We start from the raw sequence: 23,620 nt of genomic DNA, 5'->3' as shown, positions 1-23,620 counted from the left end.
ACGCGTGAGACTCAAAAGTAGGCCCGCAGATTCATTAATTTTATAACAAAAAATTTCTAACAGAAAAAATATATAAGTAATCCTGATGAACCACAACCAAAGTAAGATAGCAACCATGAATAATTGAGCCGCAATCTGTCCGACAGCATTATATAGTTGACGAGGGACGGGCGGATGACAAATTTTTCATTCCCATAAATATGTGATTGGCTACAAAAGCGCAATGATGGCCAATCTTCGGAATGGAACAGTTAGTGTCGATAAAGTTTATTTCTACTATAACCTGTTAGTATTTTTCTCTTCAGTGTTTCGTGAATATATTTTTATAATACAGCTGCTTCCAGTTATATTAATTTTGAAAAGGTTCCCACACATGGGACTAAACTTTTAAAATTTGGGGATGACTTAATTAATTAGATGTTTCTACCGTATTATTTCTTCAAATTTGTAAGTCGGTAACGGAATAAAAGAACCTCAATTGTATACATGTTTTTTAATTGAAACAGTCCGTAACTTTTAGTAATCACCTTATTCATAAAAATCTTACAGTTCTGATTACTTGAATTGTGTTTTATCACTTTCTCAGAAATACATGTAGTAAGGCTACTGGCATGACAGATTAAAGACATACATATTAGCTAATTCAGGTCTATAAAAAGTTTATAAAGAACGCCATTGGTTGGTAGGTATAGCTTTTTTTATAGAATCATCAGAAAATTTATACATTGACCATTTTTCATGTCTGGGCTACAGATTAACGCCGTGTCTTGCGTGGGCGACGGTCGCGCGACCGTCGCGCGACCATCGCCCTCGCGTCTCATACTTCCATATCGATAAGGTTTGATTTCGTATGCATCGCATCGCCGTCGCGCGACCATCGCGCGACTGTCACCCACGCAGGTCACGGCGTAAGGACTGCCGTCTGTCAAACCGCACGAAGCTGGCGACGTGTCCACGACAGACACCGGCCGTATGCCGTTCAGAATACATTATTGCAGTCTTATTCCGCTGCACACGACAGGCACCGATAATAGTTCGAAATTGGAAATGGCCACACTGGTAGTATTGACTTTTATAAAAGTCACTGGATTAACCCGAGGTTAACCCACCATTTTATATGGAGTTTGACAGTTGACAGCCCACTATCCTTGGGTTAAGCGGTTGGTGCTGCAAGTGGCCCTAAAAAAAATCCCCACGCTTGACATACATACTTCCAAATACGCGTGTCTATAGTATAGACTCTATACGTAGATACTTAATAAGGCAAATATAAATATATTAGTGATAAATATAAGTACGTGTAAGATCGACATCATTTTGTTACGTGACCAGTCTGATCACGCTTTTATATCATGATAATAATATTAATCATGATGACATACTCGTAATAGTCAAAATAAGGAAGTTAACGACTCGATTCGGATAAATTCTAATAATAAAACTGTTATTTTAATGACGCACTCAACAATTTGAAAACGCACTGATATTAGAATAATAGTAATAAATAAATAATTTAATATATTGACAAGTAATTGATATCTTTGGATAAAGCGATGTTCGTTCGCATTTTTAAGTAACGTAATAGGAAATGGCACGAGCGACACGTACCATAGCGAGATATCACGATAGATATCATTCTGGTTTTAGTGTACATTCAAATTGACCTCGTAGTGACGGTAACCTATCGATGTTTCGAAAATCCTTTGTCCGATTATCACTTGTCCGAAAACGGTTGACAGAATTTTTATAATCCAAATACATTGTTTACCATATTTTTAAAATGTCGCTAGTTTGCTATGCCACATTATCGTTTTCCCGAAACTCTATAAGCAGAAGAACGGTTGCCAGTTTTATCATTTGACAACCAATTTGTTAACCACCTTTTCATAATTCCGATGCTACTTGACATCGAAATGTCATTTTCCCTAATATAATTTTATAGAAACTCAATAACCAGAAGAACGGTTGCCAATCTTATCATTTGACAACCGTTTCGTTAACCACCTTTTCATAAATCCGATGCTACGCGACGACGTCGAAATGTCATTTTCCCTAATATAATTTTATAGAAACATTACAAAAAAAAATAGGTTAGGTTAGAAATGCGACTCCCACGGAAACAAACTTGCTAAGAAAATTGTGTTAGGTTAGGTTAGAACTGCGACCATACAGAAACAAACCCTTACCATAAGAGTGGGTTAGGTTAGGTTAGAACTGCGACCCTCACAAAAACAAACATTAGCAAGAAAAGTGTGTTAGGTTAGGTTAGAACTGCCACCATTCAGACACAAACTTGTGCTAGAAAAGTGGGTTAGGTTAGGTTAGAACTGCGACCCTCACAGAAATAATCATTTGTAAGAAAGTGGGTAGGTTAGAACTGCGACCCTACAGAAACGAACTTTTGCCACAAACTCTTATGGCAAGGCCTCATAGGTCAAGTAAGAACTGCGACCGTGAGGGTCGGGAACAAACTTTTGTTAGAAAATTAAGGATTTATTGAACTTTTGATATAGCGGCTTAGTAATATTTCGAATTATAAAACTATACGCCATACAAAATTGCTTGCAAATGATACTTAGGAATTTTAATAAGTGTTCATTCATTTTTCGAACTTTTGATATAGCGGTTAAATAATATTTCGGAATAAAAACTTTACGCGACAAAAAGTAGTTGTCAAATGATTCTTAGGAATTTTAATAAGTGTAGATTCGAATCATAAGCGAAACAAAATTACAGCGAAACAAAAATCGGGAAAACAATAATAGGGGAAAAGTACTTTCGGGCAAACAAAACTTAAGCCAATTAATAAAATGGGAAGCGTTTTCGGGCTACTAATATTCGACATTACAATTTTCGACTTTTTGATAGGTAACCCCAAGCGTCTTTGATTCAGATTCAGGTATTCTTATCTTATACATTGATATTCTTATCTTATAGATCAAGAGCCCAGGCCCGCCAGACCTTCCTCAAATTCTCAAGGATGAAACTTTGGGACAATGTAGAGTTCACATCGGCGTTTAATGTGTGCATATTTTCTAGTTCGGCCCATCGGCCAATTTTTTGCTATCAAGTGATGAAGGTGAAAAAAAAAAGTGCTTACTTTCCTTAAATTCTCAAGGCTGATTTTTATATATGTGTTAGAGCACGTTGTTAGAAATTGGTTATCATCAATGCCAGACCGTTTCCGCCGGCCATAACTTTTACCAGACGCGACAAAGTTGGCAAAAAACGACTCTAACTTACCTCATTTTCTCAAGCCTGATTTTGATATATGATACGCAGGGACCTATAACTAGACCGTTTGTAAGCAGCCAGACCAATCGGATGGACCCAACCATCCGCCAGACCGACTTAAAGTTTCGATATGAGCATATGAGCTTTAAATTTATAATAAAATACACATGTACTTCCGCAGTGTAAATAAAATTCATAGCTTAAAATTAATCTTGCACCACATATAAACTTTCATTTTTTTATTTCCTTAGAAGTAAAATTTTTGAAAGTCGCTTATTACGTCAATTATACAATATACACGTAGCTTAATGTAGAAAATTCAAGTTTTTAGCTTTTATAGACCCGGAATATTTCAATTCTACTAATGCTCATATCGAAACTTTAAGTCGGTCTGGCGGATGGTTGGGTCCATCCGATTGGTCTGGCTGCTTACAAACGGTCTGGTTACAGGTCCCTGCGTATCATATACCAAAATCAGGCTTGAGAAAATGAGGTAAGTTAGAGTCGTTTTTTGCCAACTTTGTCGCGTCTGGTAAAAGTTATATTTATAATAAAATACACATGTACTTACGCAGTGTAAATAAAATTCATAGCTTAAAATTAATCTTGCACCACATATAAACTTTCATTTTTTTATTTCCTTAGAAGTAAAATTTTTGAAAGTCGCTTATTACGTCAAGTATACAATATAAGTACACGTAGCTTAATGTAGAAAATTCAAGTTTTTAGCTTTTATAGACCCGGAATATTTCAATTCTACTAATGCTCATATCGAAACTTTAAGTCGGTCTGGGGGATGGTTGGGTCCATCCGATTGGTCTGGCTGCTTACAAACGGTCTAGTTACAGATCCCTGCGTATCATACATCAAAATCTGGCTTGAGAAAATGAGGTAAGTTAGAGTCGTTTTTTGCCAACTTTGTCGCGTCTGGTAAAAGTTATGGCCGGCGGAAACGGTCTGGCATTGATGATAACCAATTTCTAACAACGTGCTCTAACACATATATAAAAATCAGCCTTGAGAATTTAAGGAAAGTAAGCACTTTTTTTTCACCTTCATCACTTGATAGCAAAAAATTGGCCGATGGGCCGAACTAGAAAATATGCACACATTAACCGCCGATATGAACTCTACATTGTCCCAAAGTTTCATCCTTGAGAATTTGAGGAAGGTCTGGCGGGCCTGGGCTCTGGGTCTATTATACATTATAAATTGTATCATATTATTTAATGTTGCACAATAATTAGTCTAGAGTTTTAAATAATTTAACTAGGAACGAAAAAACGATAGATACTTCAAAGCAAAAACTTTAAAAAGTCATACTTAAGTCAAAAAGGGTCATTAGTATTATTATTTATGTTGATACTCCGCATAAATATTATTTACCATAAAAGCTAGCACACTTATCTTACACTTTCCTCTCACAAAAAAATCGACTCAAATTTATTGAAGGGTCTCTTACTATCGGCGAACAACAGGCGAATTATCGAGTCGCCATCAAACATTTTTTACTGTTGAAGCGACAAAAAATCATAAATCCAGCAAGAACACTACAATATTAAAAATGTTATGTTTTAAATTACTTAACTTCAAATAAATAGATTCATCGGTTTACCAGTACCGGTTTAGCAATACCAGATAAAACATCCGTCAATAGCAGTTGCGAACAACGTAAACAAACCATATTCTAGCATTATTCAAAGAAATATCCATTCCAGCACTTTTTTATTATTTTAGTGGTGTAGAATCTTAATTTGGATAATATGAACTAATCACATGCATTTTTAGGCAGCTTAACAAGCCTGAATTACCTTATAATCGTTTGTGTTTATATCGTATTCACTTGTGTATTTTTGATAAGAAAGGGATGAAACATAATTTAAACTAAATCAGGTCCGTAACTTTTCATAATACCTCCTTATTCATAAACTTTTATTAAATGTAAATTAATTATAAAAAGATGTCCATCTAATTTGACAAAATTTAGTACTTATACTTATATTTTAGAGCCCCAGTCACCAGTCTTTAAACTACCTCAACTGGTAGAGAAGTAAGTCTACGCGGATAACGTCTTAACCAATAGACCACCCGACCGCCAGAGTCTGGTCTACTACTCTGCCAACGATGGACTAGCTTGATGTGGTGTATCAGGTGTATGATATATATACTTATATTAAATTGGACCTTCAAAACAAGTAAAATCATTTGATTTTTCACCTAGTAGGTTTACACTGTCAGCTTCCAAATATATTTTTTTAAGTTTCATGTTGTTATTCTTTTACAATATACTGTATTAATGTAAGTTGTATAATAAACACATGAACCAACCTAGATCCCAAACATTATACTTAGATAAGTACTAGCGGACTTTAGTCAACTTTACATTACTACGTACGATAACTACTTAATGAATAATGATTAAGCGGTTTTAGAACTTTTGGCGAGTCATCTTGCTCAAATGTCTATAATATTTATGTAATCATAATTAACCTTGCCGCATATAAATATATAGTAGCTCAGAATACTTATCAAGCACAGTGTAAGAATGTATCGACTGTTAGACTTCGTGTGTCTCTGCGCGCTAGCGTGTTCGGGCCTTGATGCCGCAAGAATATTGGCCGTATTTCCAACTCCGTCTATAAGTCACCAATTACCCTTCAGACCCCTTACACAAGAGCTCGTTCGGCGCGGACATGAGGTGGTCGTGCTGACAACCGATCCCGCGTTTCCTAAAGGACAAGCGCCAGAAAACTTGAAGGAAATCGACTTACACGACATCTCCTACGAACCGTGGAAACTGGTTATGTCAAAAATTGATAACGGCAAACAAAATAACATGGCGGCACTAATGGACCGAATGTTTATTGCAATGAGAACCATATTCGAACTGCAGACGTCAGTTTCTGAAGTTAAAGACATAATCAGAAACCAAAATGATACTTTTGATTTACTCATTGTGGAAGCTTGCTTTAGACCAGCTCTTGGATTCTCACATATTATTAGAGCGCCAGTGATAGCTATAAGTTCATTCGGTGCTATTTTTGATAATTACCATGTTATTGGAGCATCAACTCACCCTTTACTGTACCCTGACCCTACAAGTACACGTATATATAACCTGTCCCTTTGGGAAAAGATTAGCGAGTACTATAATGCGTATAATAATCTATATCTACATAAGCAAGCAGAACCAAAAGAGAATGTTGTAGTCAAGACAATTTTTGGTGAAGACACTCCTGAGTTGAGCGAGCTACAAAATAAAATTGATATGCTGTTTTTAAATATTCACCCTATTTGGGAAGGAAACCGTCCAGTGCCTCCTGGTGTGGTGCATATCGGAGGAATACACAAAACTCCTGAGAAGAAGTTGCCGCAGGTATGTACCCACTAGTATTTATACTACCGCAAAAATTAAACGGGTCCTCTAATTTTATTATCCTAGTAGGCAAGGTAGGGCCATGTCAAAACCAAATGAATATTTTATAATATTAATATTAATATTAAAATAATAATGTCTCCATGATCTTATTTTTATTAATTACGTAATTATAAAAAAACACCGCAAAGTTAATATTAAGTAGTAAACTGTGGCGGTCTAAAATTAGGACATTGCATACAACACAAGAATGGCTTTCAGAAGTAGAGCCATTAAGATGTTGATGTACATTTTGTGACCCCTAACTTTATCCGACGATACAATCATTTTCAACACACATGCACGAGTACTTTTTTTATTAAATTATAATTAAATTATTAATAATGATAATCCGGTTGAAATAGGAAGGTATTATTTGCATGTGTCAGTACGTGGTGGAAAATATTTTTCAGTACAGATGGCTGTCCGAAGTTTCGACCTGACATATAATGAACCACTTCTCGCACTAGTACGTAAAAAAAACACCATCTGTACTGATAAATATTGTATGTAGGTACGAGTAAAAACGGAACCTCCAGAATGTGTTGGGTAATACTTTTTTCCCCTCATTAGTTGACCTTGAATAAAGTCAAATTAACTGCTTTAAAATAAAAGGACGTGAATCTAGTAATAAAGATGATTTACCACCTGTGGAACTACTGGAAGCAGTGATAAACGCATTTTTTGCGTTGTAGTTTCCTCGCTTTAGTGAGGGGAAAAGTTTTGTGTTACACTCGGGTGCAAATGTATTTCACTTCTCGTGTGTTAAAAAACTCGCAAGTTCAGGATTCTATTCTCGTTCCTAATCCTTTCGCTTGCTCGTTTTTCGATTCCACACTCGGCATTCAAATACAACTTTGCCCCCTTGTATAACAAATAACTATTCCCCCTCACTTGCTCGGAAACGCGGGTTTTATCCTTTAATACCCGCTGTTAAAAACGCATTTTATCCACTAGTGGATAAAGTAATTTGACCTTGAATATAGTCAAATTAACTGCTTTAAAATTGATAAAAGTAGGTGAATCTAGTATTGAAGATGATTTACCACCTATGGAACTACTGGAAGATATAGATGTATAGATGATAAACGCATTTTTTTGCGTTGTAGTTTCCTCGCTATAGTGAGGGGAAAAGTTTTGTGTTATACTCGGGTGCAAATGTATTTTACAACACAACTTTGCACCCTTGTATAACAAATAACTATTTTCCGCGGTTTAGGTGGCTTTCAAAGTTCAAGGTTTTATCTCGTCACACATACGTTACTTAAGGCATTGCATTCTAAAATATTGTTGAAAATGTATAGTATAAAATACATTGCCTGTGTGGTGACGGGTTAAGAATTTCACCACCCCCTTTCTTCCTGTGGGTGTCGTAGAAGACGACTATGGGATATGGGTTAAATTGTGGCGTAGGCGAGAGGCTGGCAACCTGTCACTGCAATGTCACAGTTTCGTTTTCTTTCAACCCCTTATTTGCCAGGAGTGACACTGAAGCTTTAGTAGTTTCATGTGTTCTGCCTACCCCTTTATGGGATACAGGCGTGATTGTATGTATGTATAAAATACATAGTTCGTTTTTAGATTGTTTGCTCTTAATCAGTCTGCAATAATGAGTAAACATTAATTTCTAGGACTTGCAACAGTACCTTGATTCATCCGAGCACGGCGTGATCTACCTGAGTTTCGGTTCAAATGTCGATACGTCAATACTTCCCGTAGAAAAAGTGCAAGCCATCATAAACGTTTTATCTCAACTACCTTACGACGTCCTCTGGAAATGGAATCAGGATGAGCTCCCTGGACGGACAAAGAACATCAAGATTTCGAAATGGTTTCCCCAGCCCGACCTCTTAAGTAAGTCTCCTTGTCCTTTTAAATATTGATTTCGTTTTTACTTACAATATTAAACAAATTACATATGTTTACCCTCTATAGTTACCTATCATAATTAACTACGCTTGTAAGTGTCAAACATAAGATAACCTTATCTAAGTTAGATGATATAACTTCCTACAGAGTTCTTCTTGTTTATTATACTAGGCTTACAAGTGGTTCGCCTTAAGTCCGTTTTCACATTATCCGATCCGATATCGGACGCCGGAAGGCTTTCAATGGAAAAAATCCAAGAGTGCGCCTGTAATGTATGGGGTATCGGTCCGACATCCGATGTCGGATCGGATAATGTGAAAACGCACTAGATTTCACTTAAATTTATCGTTTCAGGCTGTCCCAAAAGCGCAGTCCAAAACATAAATATAGAATAAGTAAATGATATGATCCTGTCCGTGTACACAGAGACGTTAACCTTAACCGTAACCTTAGTTAAAAATGTAATAACTTTAACCATTCATTCCCAACATAAAAAATGTCTACTTGTTCTACTCCGGTAATATTCAATATTTTTTACAGAACATCCAAAAGTCAAACTGTTTATAACGCAAGGAGGTCTGCAGTCTACAGACGAGACCATAGCCGCCGGGGTTCCAGTCGTGGGCGTGCCGATGTTCGGCGACCAGTGGTACAATGTCGAGAAATACGTCTACCATAAGATTGGGAAGCAAATAAATCTACCCGAACTCAATGAAGAATCATTTAAAAGTGCCGTCGTAACTGTTATTGAAGATAAGACGTAAGATTTTCCATGTGTGAATACAATGTATGTTAGCTAGAACGTACCTACCGTACCGTACCGTATCTAATAGCATCTTGGCAGACAGGAAATACTTGATAATCCATTTTTAATACGCAGATAAAATGAAATTGCACAGTTATCTTAACAAACATACATTACATTGTAAGGATACTGGTGTGTATGTATTTAAGTACTAGTACTAACACATAAGCCAGTAGACATGTTACGAGTAGTACGTTATCAGCCCGATACCTAATGCGGAATTTATTTGCATTAAAACCACTAACTTAATGACAAGTCGTCGGTGAGATTGCCAATTCCGCTATGTGCATTTTAGCTACTTTTCAGGAGAGACAAAAAATCGATTTACTAGAGAAATAGGTACAAACATCATTTCAATTTGTATCCAAAATGTGTCAAAAATAGCAATAAATATGTTGTGTGAAAAAACATGGGAAATAATAAATCACAAATTAAGATATACTCGTTTTTCTTAATTTTGTGCACATATGGGTATTGGTTTTGAGCTTACTAAATACATATGTGTAAGTCATGCACAAAGGAATCATAAATACTGTTCATTTGAGGTTTATCAGAGTAAGTTATGTGCGTTTAGGGTAATAAAAACAAAACAACATGATATAACAATCACTTGTATCAGAAATAAATGATATTATCCAAAGGAAAATGTCAGTATCTGACAAAACTAAAGACCTTCCTTGTCAATTACTAATAATATATATTTACGTACATACATACATACAATCACGCCCGTATCCCATAAAGGGGTAGGCAGAGCACATGAACTACTCAAGTTTCAGTGCCACTCTTGGCATAAAGGGGTTGAAAGAAAACGAAATTAAAAAAAGAACTTAAAACTCGTTCTGACTAAATTCAACGTAATTATAGCGACAACCTATGCGATAGCGACATACTTTGTCACATAGCTGACAAGGGAAGCTTGCAACCAATTAAGACGGTTTGCTACGTTACCTTGTTTCCCTTTTGTCTGCAAGTGCCGCAAACCAGGTCCATGGACGAACTTGCGACCATCTTCAATGCACTTGCGCCACTCCCTCCGTTTCTTAGCAACACACTTAGTGTGAAAAACATGAATCAAATTTTAATCACTTAGGAAAAATACGTTAACTATCTTGGAGGCTAGTTCTCGGATCTATTATAAAACGCTCTATTTTTAATTCTAGCACTCAATGTTTACTCATTGATTACTCACAGTTTAAAATCAGCATTTTCTTAATTATACACCGGGTTGGAAACAGTTTTGAGATTACGCACTACTACCAAAAAATAAAATCGTAATTGTAACCAGCAAGAAAAGGGAATGGAATTGTAAGTTCGAGGGAAACGATGTAATATTTTAATGGTGACTCTTTGGCAAAAGCCGGTATGTATCTCAATAAAATACGGAACAAACGCAATCGATTTCAAAATATAGTTTCGGAGCTCAGTATGTCCACAATATCCTAATAGCTAGGTTTATAGTCAATATAATTAAGACGATACGGTAGGGGTCAATTCTCCATACAAACGCTCTCGACTATTTCCTCCCTGGTTTTTGAAGATAGAGCAATGATTTTTTCAACACAGATTGTTATTATTTTTATCTGTGTCGGACCGTTTTGATTTTTTTGATATTCTGCTGTTTAAAGACTCTAGAGCCAATCAAAAATTTCCAAAAACGGCCTTTTTCATTGTGACGCAAAAAAGGTGTGATTACCTACTCAAGATTGGTAACAATTAACCAAAAAAGCTAAACGGTCCGACATAGATTATTTCATTTTTATTCAGATTCTCAAATTTCGTTCCGATTGATTAAGTTTTGAAGGAGGAAAGAGTCGAGAGCGGAACCTCGATTTTAATGTTTTTTTTTTAATATCTTTTGAATGAGTTGTTCTTAATGGACAATTTTTTTTTCGATAAATCTAGTTTATAACACTTGTATATTTAATAAAATTCCCAAGTTGAAAGGGGGGCTCCTTTCCATTTTAGCATTTTCGCTACCGTATCCTCTTAAGTATCTGTCCAAGTGCGAAAAATCCTATTCTGATGTACAAATGCTACTTAGGTAGTTCAAGTACACGTTAATAAATGTACGTGTGTGTTCCAGGTACCGCGAGAACGTGGCGCGCCTCAGAGCGCTGATGGCGGAGCAGCCGCTGAGCCGCTGGCGCGCGCCGTGTGGTGGACGGAGCACGTGCTGCGGCACGGCGGGCGGCACCTGCGCGCGCCGGCCGCTAACATGAGCTGGCGCCAGTACTACGACCTGGACCTCGTCCTCGCCCTGCTGACTATAGCCGCGGCTCTCGTCCTAGCGGTGGCCTTTATATTGTACAAGACTGTTAGGTGTATTTTAGGTTCAAGTAATGTTAAAGTTAAGCGCTCATAAATTATATAAGTAGGGTAATATTTAAATAAATTTTAATTTATTTCGCCTAAAAGTATGGCTTTGATTAAATAATAGTTTGTATTATTTTCTTTTTCTTTCTTATAGAGGTATAAATCTGACTCTCTTGTGAAGGCTGTCTTGATTCTTCTAAAATGAATAAAAAAGAGTGCAAGTAATTTCATACAACTTTTAATTTTAGCTGGCTGGTAAAATTTACGTTTAAATAATGATTTTGTAAATAAGTAATGGATTTTTTGATGTTTTAGAATATTTTAACCAAATTGTTACCTACGGGTACCTAAAACTATGTAGGTACCTATTAGATTGTAGTAGTAGTAGTAGTAGTAGTAGTAGTAGTAATCACTTTATTGTGTACAACAGTTTATATACAATTTGTAGGAATAGAGATACAAAGGCGAGCTTATCCCTATAAGGGATCTCTTCCAGCTAACCTTGGAGAAGATGAGAGGATCGTTCCAGTACGTAAGATAGACAAACTTACAGGAGTACAATAAAGGTCAAAAGTAATCCAAATTATTGCTAACAATTATATAAACTACATAAATACAAAATGACACTATTAAATAAATTACATACTAGAGTACATAAATAAAATACATAATAAGTACCTAACCAATATATAAATATATCAATACAAACATAATATAAATATAAAATTCCCAACCATTATCATACTTGTTCAGAAAGCCAAAGTTTCTTCAGATTCACCTTGAGTGATGTCACAGACTGAGACCGTTTGAGCGACAGAGGCACCTCATTCCACAATTTCACAGCGCGCACCGTGAATGATTTTGCGTACGTACGTGTATTATTCATAGGAATAGCAAGCGTGAGATTCGCACTTGAACGTAAACGGTGTTCACTGCCCTCAGCCAGATACTTAAATCTCTCGGTAAGGTAAGAAGGAGAACAGGGGTTATAAAGTACGTTGTAAAGTAAGATTGTATGACATTTGATTCTTTATAATTTCAACTTATCTGTATGCACGCTGTTCTTATAAAAATACCAAAGTCACTATAAGCGTGCCGTTCAGATTTGAGGAGTTCCATCCTGACCATCACCAGCAGTTCCACTGCAACAAATGTCACTGTTCTGGACGGAAGTGGATGCTGTTCTTATAAAAGTACCAAAGTCACTATGAGCGTGCCGTTCAGATTTGAGGAGTTCCGTTCTGACCATCATCAGCAGTTCCACTGCACCAAATGTCACTGTTCCGTACGTAAATGCATGCTGTTCCTTAAAAAACATAAAAATCACCGTATGTATGCCTTTCAGATTTGAAGAGTTCCCTCGATTTCTCCAGGATCCCATCATCAGAACTGGGTTCTGAGAATAATGGGACCAATCTGTATGCATATAAATTCAATAAAAAAAAAATCGGTCCAGTAACGACGAAGATATCGTGGAACAAACATTAAAAAAAATAAAAAAACATACAGACGACTTGAAAACCACCTTTCTTGAGAGATTTGAGGCGGCGGTTAAAAAGTAATTACCTACATACTCATATCAACTTTTGAATTTTTGAAAAATTGAAATTTTCCCTTAACATTTAAGATTTTCAGAGTCGAATTTATGATTTAGAATCAAAACGTTAAATAAATTGATGGATTTGATTTAGTTTCATTTTCTAGGGTTAGTATGTTCCTCTTGTTATGAGGTGAAAAATGTTTTATTTCACTTGGTGGCAAGGTTTGGTAAGCCTTCGGGCTTTATGGATGTATTTTTACATAAAAAGTAAATTGTATTGGTAAAACTGGCACTTAAAATAAAAATTCACATTTTTTTTCTAAAAAAAGTACCTATTTTTTTGCAACGAGTCACTAATTACTTTTTGATATCTTTCAACGATGATAGTTAGATTATGTCTGATAACTGCATCATCGCCATCAAAACAGCGTTTTGTTCAGAGAAATAATAAGAAATTGTTATTTCTTTAAATGCTTATAACTCTAAAAGTAGCTAGGCGAATACCAAAAAAGTTTATATGACATTTTGCTCTTCTAATATCATGTTACACCGTGTACATAAAAATCAAAAATAAGATGTCATATATACGTGTGAATAGATGTCATGTGTGTATGAAATGTGTAGATGTGATATGTGTAACATTTCCCTTCCACGGGTTATTACATCATATTAGCACGAGCAGTTACACAACAACATTGCCCCCCTTGTTAAACAAATAACAGTCTAGTGTTCCCTAGGTGCTTTAAATTAAGTAAGTGCCTACCTCAAAAGTAAATACCTATAAGCTGTTAATTTATTAGTTGCCGATATTTTAACAGATGATACTTACTTTACTGTAAAACATTAACCTTAACCTTAACCTCGTAACGCCCACCATACAACATTTTTGCTAAGGAATTTTGATTCTAGTTGTACTTGAAGTTGAGTTGAGATTCATTTGTTCGAAAAATTTTAGAAACAATACATTGAGGTATATGTACTACGTACTAGAGGCGACGTTGCCAAGCAAAAACTCTGCACATGCTGACAAATGCGCGGGGTGCGGGGAGCGGTTATTTACGCGTAGAGTAGGTGTACCACCAGATGTGACACATTATTATATTCTGCCTAACGAGAATTTTACATTATAGTTAAATACGGATATTCTAGTCGAACTTATTTATTTATTTACAACTTAAACAATACAAATTAATACAAAAAAAATGTGCTGTATTTATCTTCTTCTTTAAAATAGTGGTCAGTTGGTAATCAAGTTTCCTCAGCACGATTTTTTTGGACAAAGCGTATAAATTGTTCCATTTTTTGATGACCAGGCCGAAGAAAACTGCAAAAAGTGAGCGTGCTAAAAATACTATTTTACTCAAAAACTATTAACTATAGGTATATATTAAAAAATTTTTTTTTTTTATATTTTAGTAACATATATAATTAATGAAATAGTAAGTAGTTACTTATTAATTTTCCAAATAGAAATATTTATATTTCGCAACTCTATTAGAGGTGAAACACATTACATAGTAGGAACAGTGTAAATGGCACATCTGCGCGGTTGACTTTTTATAGTCTATGATTGCGTCACCATTTGTAGAATATTCAATCTTAAAATATTATAGACTAGTTTTTTGTTTAATTTACCGATGAAATGTCATACCTTGGCTTTTATTTGATTTCCTCGAGTGATTAGTACAATTTTTAACCACACAAGAAGGCATTATTCACGTGGAAAGTAAGTAAATGCATCACGGCACGTCACTGCACCGCAAGGACCCGGTAAGGACTGACAACGTTGCGGTCCAGTGGACCGCAGTGCGTTGTGTAAAAATTCTCTTAGCAACGTCGCCTCTAGTACGTAGTATATATACCTCAATGAAACAATAGTTATTTGTTTTACAAGGGAGCAAAGTTGCTGTTTAACCGCACGTGCCAATATTGATACCCGAGCAAGCGAAAGATTCCAAATGTAACTGGTCAATTTTTTCCATGTTTTACAATTTTTGCATTATTAAATAGAGTGTCCACTAGTTATTTATGGCAGGCGTGTTCAGTGGATACATGTAGAACGCAACAACATAGTGTAATAATGGAAAAAATAGATTAGTGACAATTGCCCCCCAGTCGAGATTTGCCCCGGTGGCCCTTATATATCTAGACGCCCAACATTGGATAAATTAAGACTTCTATGATACTAGCGCTTTTAAGTTAACTCTACATTAATACAATACGTCCAAAACATGATGATTCGGCACTTTTGGAACTTTCGGCGAGTCATCTAGATATAGTAATGACCTTGCCGCATGTAAATATATAATAGAGACGATAATATATCAAGCTATAGTGTAACGATGTCTCAACTAAAACACTTCGTGTGCTTGTGCGCGCTAGTGTGTTCGGGAGATGCCGCAAGAATATTGGCCGTAATTCCAACTCCGTCAATAAGTCACCAACTACCCTTCAGACCCCTTACACAAGAGCTCGCTCGGCGCGGACATGAGGTGGTAGTGATCACAGCCGATCCTGCGTTTCCTAAAGGACAAGCGCCAGAAAACCTCAAGGAAATCGACTTACACGACGTATCCTATGGACCATGGAAACATTTTATGTCAAAAATGGATAACAAAAAACAAAATGACATGGCATCACAATTTGATGGATTCAGTGAAGCAGTCAGAACCATATTCGAACAGCAAATGTCAGTTTCTGAAGTGAAAGACATAATAATGAATCAAAATGATACTTTTGATTTACTCATTGTGGAAGCTGCCTGTAGACAAGCTCTTGGATTCTCACATATTATTAGAGCGCCCGTTATAGCTGTGAGTTCATTCGGTGCTATATTTGATAATTACCATGTTCTAGGAGCACCAACTCACCCTATACTTTACCCTGACATAATGAGTTTGCGTATTTACAACCTGTCTCTTTGGGAAAAGATAAGCATGTACTATACTGCATACAATACACTGTATCTACATATGCAAGCTGAACCAAAAGATAATGCTGTCGTCAGGAGAGTTTTTGGTGAAGACACTCCTGATCTGAGTGAGCTACAAAATAATATTGATATGCTGTTTTTAAACATTCACCCTATCTGGGAAGGTAACCGTCCCGTACCTCCCAGCGTGGTTCATATTGGAGGAATACACCAAATCCCAGAGAAGAAATTGCCGCAGGTATGTAGTATGTACTAGTATACCACCTCAAAAATAATACGGATACATTATATATTGGTATCCTACTTTAATTATTGGTAAGCCAAGTAGGCTGATGTGGTGCATATCGGAGGAATACACCAAACTCCTAAGAGGATGTTGCCAAAGGTACATATTTACATAGTATAAATGCAAAATCATACGGATACTTTAGGTATCCTACGAGTAGCTACTAAGCCCAGTAGGGTCATCTCAAAACCAAAATGATACTTTATGTTATGAATATAATTATATAATAAGAAGAATTTTCCCATGCAATTATTTACATTTATTATGGATTCTTCACGTTGTTTTTCGACAAAATTATTTTCAACATCATGCTCCTAGGTATGTAAACACGTGAACTATTTCATTTTTATTTTTTATTTAACTACAGAGATGCGATTTATTTGAAATAATTCTATTTAAAATGCAAATACAATGCAATACCTATTTTGTATTTTGCATTTAAATGCCTTTTAGTAAAAAACATTTTGTATTTTATTTGAAATACTTTTTGAGATGTATTTTGCATTTTTAATATGCATTTCAAAATGCAAAATACTTTATGATTAAATTAAGTTTAGCCAACATTATCAGTCAAACAAAATGTGAACAAATGACGCTTGTATTGCCGAATTTGACCGATAGAGGCGCCTGCTAGCCATGCGCGCCTGACTGACTAGTGTCAATTTGACACTGTCAATGTCAAACGAAAACGAATATTATAATTACCTATCTACTTTTAAGTGCTGAGTTATTATTCCTATTGTAAAAATCCTAAGCTATAGAATGAAAATAAATAAAGAGCATTTAGGTGATATTATATAGGTATGAAATATAAGAACTAGATGCACAATCAACAAAATGGGGCTCCATGGCTATGGCTCTCTTTTCGTTAGTCTAGTTTTTTTTCCATTATTTAAGTGATTATACCTAAAAATAGTAGGCGATTAATAAATTCTGTTATGTTATTAATAAATAAAATAATATAACATAATTTATAGATTGCCTACTGATAAATATGACGAAAATGTCATTCATTACTTTCATTAGGTGCCATGTTATTAGACGTTTTGGTTCGGCATTGCGACTCTATTTCTCATGATTATTAATACCGAAAATAAATAAAAGTATCTGCGATTTGGTCAAAAGGTATTTTATTTTCAAAAAGTATTTTGAAAATACCTATTTTGCATTTAGCATTTGAAATACAAAACTCAAAACTATTTGGTATTTTGCATTTGAAATAGTAAATCTGAAAAGTATTTTGCATTTTGTATTTAAATGCTTTTTTAAAACCATTTTGTACATCTCTGTTTAACTAGTGCGTATTTATTGATAATCCGGCGACTATTTACAAAACGGAAACTCCTGAATAGTAATAGGTACTCCACCCTAAGACAGGCAAATATATTGCTTTACTTATAGTTTTTTTAAGAAATAAAGAATTTTGTATTCTTGTATACTTACTTTTTTCCACGGTTTAAGCGGCCTCCAAAGTGCAAAGAAGTTTTGATCTCGCCAGACATAATTAAAAATTATAAAATACCTAGTTTCCTTACGGATTGTTTGTTCTTAATCAGTATGCAACAATGACTAAACACCGTGTTCTAGGACTTGCAACAGTACCTCGATTCCTCCGAGCACGGCGTGATCTACCTGAGCTTCGGTTCAAACGTCGACACGACGACTCTTCCCGCAGAGAAAGTGCAAGCCATCATAAACGTTTTCTCGCAACTACCTTACGACGTCCTCTGGAAATGGAACCAGGACGAACTCCCCGGACGGACGAAGAACATCAGGATTTCAAAATGGTTTCCCCAACCTGACATCTTAAGTAAGTCTCTTTTTAAAATTGTTTTGATTGATTGACAATTTGCCGAGGCAAATTACATAATTATCATGACACTTCATAGTTAACATTATGAACAACACTTTGACATGATCTCTAGCTACTCTTTCTGAGAAAGTTGAAAATAGGGTCAGTTTCAATATCGTATGTACCATCCATTCATATCATAAACGTCCTGTTCAGAAGAATGAATTAGTAATTTCATTTTTTCTACTCCTGTACTGTTATTCGTGAGTTACAAGGTCGTGCATAGAACTTTAAAACCCTACATAAAAGATGTCAGGACAAGTCTATCTAGTCTATACCCTGAAAACATTTAGTAGCAGTAGCACGATATAGCTGTTACAGTTCAGTAAATACATTGCTACCAACTTAACAAACCAATTCGCAGAGTCGAGACTCCTTCGTTTTCTGCTGCGTTCATTGGCGACGCGTCGAATCGCATTCAAATGTATGAGAACTCGATTCAACTCGGCTCGATTCGTCTTAGTGGCCAGGCTTCAAAGAACCATACCATAGACAGTTTTATTTTCATGTTTGCACTCAAACTGCATATTCAAAATGGTAGGCGGTCCACTAGATAACTAAGATGACTGAAAGTAGGTATTTGTTGATTTATAATTTTCTTTCAAAATAAGTGCTTGGTCGTAGAAAAAGTATTGTATGCAACGGTGTTTAACTGAGTCAAAAAATGCTCGTGGAGTTTTTATTAACAATTTTCGGCTTCGCCTCAAATTGTTATCCACGCCACTCACCTTTTTTGACCTCTTTTAACCACCAGTTGCATAGAATACTATTTTCTACTCCCGTACTGGGTGGCTAGCCGAATGGCACAATCGCTCACGAAACGCTCACGAAACGAAGCGCTAGTAGATATCTATCTCTATCGCGCTTGCGAATTGGCGCGACGGAGCCAGCGGCGTATCGCTTTCGTTTGGCGTCGGAGAAATGCCATTCGGCTACGGGGCCTGTTATTCGTGAGTTACAAGGTCGTGCATAGAACTTAAAAACCCTACATAAAAGATGTCAGGACAAGTCTATCTATATAGTCTATACCCTGAAAACATTTAGTAGAAGTAGCACGATATAGCTGTTACAGTTCAGTAAATACATTGCTACCAACTTAACAAACCAATTCGCAGAGTCGAGACTCCTTCGTTTTCTGCTGCGTTCATTGGCGACGCATCGAATCGCATTCAAATGTATGAGAACTCGATTCAACTCGGCTCGATTCGTCTTAGTGGCCAGGCTTCAAAGAACCATACCATAGACAGTTTTATTTTCATGTTTGCACTCAAATTGCATATTCAAAATGGTAGGCGGTCCACTAGATAACTAAGATGACTGAAAGTAGGTATTTGTTGATTTATAATTTTCTTTCAAAATAAGTGCTTGGTCGTAGAAAAAGTATTGTATGCAACGGTGTTTAACTGAGTCAAAAAATGCTCGTGGCGTCTTTATTAACAATTTTCGGCTTCGCCTCAAATTGTTACCCACGCCACTCACCTTTTTTGACCTCTTTTAACCACCAGTTGCATAAAATACTATTAAATATCAAACGTTTCAAAGTGAACTGACATACATTCAGTAGTTGATAAATACCACTTACTTACCTTATTTAGGCTATATCCTGTACATATTGTAGAGAACATATTATTTGTAGATAAAACTACGTATGAAACTGTATAACTCGTGTTTTAATGCCTCACATTATGCACCAGTCAAATAAATATAGGGTAAAGGCACCAGTAGTCAGCATCAAATCGAAAATTCTATTTTCAAAGCCGTCTAAGTTGATCTCCAATAGACCGATTTGAATGATTAATATTTTCATAGTTCAAGAATTTAATTAAGATTAATTTTTGAAAATAATGAACCTTAACTTATTGTTTGTTTTAGAAATATTTCGTTAAATATAATAAAAGGGCGTTTTTGCCAGTACTCAGCCCCCTGAGCACCAATATACAGCCTACTAAGTATCCAGTTCCCAGCCCTCGGCTGACTAGTGGGTTCTGTGTTCCGTAACCTGAGTACCCAGTGGTCAACCATGGGCTGACTACTGGATATTTTATGTATGTCAAGCAAATATAGTTATAAGTGCATAAATATTTAAGGGTCATTGATTTATAGACGTACGTACCTTTTAAAAACAAAAAGAAGCCTTAAATCCGATAGTCAGCCGGGGAGGCTGACTTCTGGAATTATGTCATATTTCCTTAAACCCAGTGGTCAGCCGCAGGTGGCTGACTATTAGATTTTGTGTAAAAAAGTAGTTTCCAATAACCAGCCCCCTTAAAAATCTGGGTTTCACATACTTTTTTATTATTTTTTTACTTTATTCAGATAGTTTAAGAATTAATTAAGCGAAAAAGTTCTTCTTCTTTAACCAATAAATCATAATTTGGCTGCTAACATCTTCGCAAAATACCATGTGACATTCTAAAAAAAATGGCGACGCACATAATGCTTCATGTCAGAAGACTGCACCTCTTTGAATTTTTTTGTGCTTAATTCGTGAAATCAATTGTAAATATTGAGATATTTTACAATTACCATTTAATCAATCTATGATTTTATCTAATTTTGACACGAATTGGACAACAACTTTGATAATTACAGCCCGAAATGTACAAAAAGGCTGACCACTGGCGCACGGCTGGGCACTGGTGCTTTTACCCTAGGTAACATATTTAATAAGCATGTCCAGCCACGAGTAATATTTAATATTTTTTACAGGACATCCTAAAGTCAAACTGTTTATAACACAAGGAGGTCTGCAGTCTACAGACGAGACCATAGCCGCCGGGGTTCCCGTCGTCGGCGTTCCAATGCTGGGCGATCAGTGGTTTAATGTCGAGAAATACGTTCATCACAAAATTGGGAAGCAAATAAACCTTCCCGATCTCAATGAAGAATCGTTTAAAAGTGCCGTCGTAACTGTTATTGAAGATAAGACGTAAGATTTCCCCTTACAATTTACAATATCACCCCCTTAAAATATCATGTAGTATATGAGATAGGAAATACTGGATAATCCATTTTAAACAGGCGGAAAACCGCAAACGGAACAAACGAAATCTCTCAGTATCTCCACAATATCTTAATATAATAAGGGTTCCTTTGGTACCGTCTTGGTACTGAACCCCAATAAGTAGCCAAGTGCGAAAAGCCCGATTCTGACGTATAGCTATAAATTCAGTAGGTAGTTCAAGTACACGTTAATAAATGTACGTGTGTGTTCCAGGTACCGCGAGAACGTGGCGCGCCTCAGAGCGCTGATGGCGGAGCAGCCGCTGAGCCCGCTGGCGCGCGCCGTGTGGTGGACGGAGCACGTGCTGCGGCACGGCGGGCGGCACCTGCGCGCGCCGGCCGCCAACATGAGCTGGCGCGAGTACTACGACCTGGACCTCGTCCTCGCCCTGCTGACTATAGCCGCGGCTCTCGTCCTAGCGGTGGCCTTTATATTATACAAGACTGTTAGGTTTATTTTAGGTTTAAGTAATGTTAAAGTTAAGCGCTCGTAAATTATTTATATTTAAATAGTTATTTATTGATTGAGTTTGATTTTAATTATACAATATTTACTTCCCATTCAAAATCTGATGAACCTACATTTTTCTTCAGGATTAGTAATACGTATGTAACACCTATGAAATTTCAGCCCTTCATAGTGTACGATGACTTTTTATCATTAGGAGGTCGGTATACGCCCATACAACCATTTCAGTCGCAAAATCTTCAAATCAGTAACTAACTGTCAAATGTGACATAACGCGTGGTAACGTCGTGCAAACAATGCGACCGTATTGTTACAATAACAAAGTGTAGTCGTCGTGTGCACTCGTTACGGTAACAAAATGTGTACGAATTTGTGGCTGTCAATGTCACTGTCAGAATGACTTTTAACGACACTTTATTAGTCGACGTATGAATACAAGAATCCATCTTGAAAATCTTATAAATATTCACTGCTTTCGGTCACGCGTGTACGCTGCGACCATTTTGCGACCGTTTTGGTGACCGTTTGGCGACTGTTTTTTACATAGAATATTACCCAGTCTTAATCCATATTTTAACAACTTTGTTGGTTTTCTAGGCATTATTTTTATTATTTCAGTATAGTATATACACCACAGCACTAAAACTTCACCAATCAAATAGTTATAAACACAAACACCGAGTAGTCAATAATATTATTGCTGGTTAAACTGAGGTAAATTGATGGCGCGTTGATAAATTTAGACTTATTTTATGAAATAACTCGAGCAATTTAATTGGCCATGGTAATTAGCCCACATTATACATAATACAAATGCAAACAATATTTACCTTTAACAAATTCTTACGCCATTACATTTTAATGTCAAATGATTTTATTTCTTTTTCACTTTGACGTCTCTGACAGTCGCCATTTAAAAAGAATGAAATGAACGAATGATTTCGGGAAAATGGTCGCCAAACGGTAACAATGTGTGCACGCGTAGTGCACACTTTCTGTCACTTCTGTGACCATTTGTGCCTGTTACCAATCGTCCCCATTTGGGTCGCCGCGACTAAACGTCGACCGTACTGCGACTAAACATTGAGACCCGAAGACCTGTGTGTACACAAAATAGGAGGATTTGCGTAGGAACGGCGACCGATTATGGTTATATGGGCGTTTTGCCATCGGCATGCTATTAATATATTCCTTTCCTTGCCGTGCCTAAGAGAACGGAAAACGAAAATCTGAAATTCGTCGCAGTAGGATCGCAGGTGGCAAAATGAAATCAAATATTATATTACGTTGCGTAGGTGACCTTTCTAAGCTACTATTCAAATAATAACAATCAATGTCTCCAGAAAAGGATACAAAAACACCACTCGTCTCTTCTCTTTTACTCCAGTCATTCAGGCCACGAGCGAGACTGAAAAAATTCCGTCTCGCTCCACCGCCCACCTCACTTGACATGCATGGCAAGATTAATGAAAGCCGGCGATGTGAAAATGTACGGAACCCTCGTACGGGCTCCATATTCGGGGAAAACGAGCCATGCGTGGGGATAGTTGCGTCGAAAGTGCATAGGTACATAAGTAAAAATATAATAAATATTTGGACAACGAACGCTATGTTACGACGACGCTATGTGCTAACGTGCCAATTCTGCTTTTTCAACATTAGGTACTGATAAATAGCTATTTCCTAATTGTCTCATAAAAAAAAATGAAACCCCTCGTTTATGTTTTATTTAATTTCACATGTTTGTTACAATTATGTTGGTATCTAAACGTAAAAGCTAACTTAGACCCACTTCTTACTCCATTGAATTCAGGTAAGAGGTAATATCAACTAGTGATTGGCTCATTGTCAGTTCGCTTTTAAAACGTTCGATATTTGAAAGGAATCAAATTATTGATC

At 36.4% G+C, this 23,620-nt stretch overlaps 1 protein-coding gene across 1 annotated transcript; it reads left to right on the top strand.

The window, feature by feature from the left end:
* Window positions 1-5,779: 5,779 nt before the first annotated feature.
* LOC125233546 lies at window positions 5,780-21,915 on the top strand. The gene is given in 9 exon segments (XM_048139602.1): window positions 5,780-6,610; window positions 8,281-8,503; window positions 9,059-9,278; window positions 11,410-11,459; window positions 11,462-11,687; window positions 15,515-16,349; window positions 17,985-18,207; window positions 20,959-21,178; window positions 21,467-21,915. Coding segments are annotated over 9 exon segments (3,108 nt in total). The 3' UTR covers window positions 21,747-21,915.
* Window positions 21,916-23,620: the final 1,705 nt, after the last annotated feature.

The sequence above is a fragment of the Leguminivora glycinivorella genome, chromosome 14, assembly GCF_023078275.1.
Source record: "Leguminivora glycinivorella isolate SPB_JAAS2020 chromosome 14, LegGlyc_1.1, whole genome shotgun sequence".
In the NCBI taxonomy this organism is placed as follows: Eukaryota; Metazoa; Arthropoda; class Insecta; order Lepidoptera; family Tortricidae; genus Leguminivora; species Leguminivora glycinivorella.
Note: the sequence above shows the minus strand (reverse complement) of the source record. Positions and strands in the feature narration are given on the sequence as shown.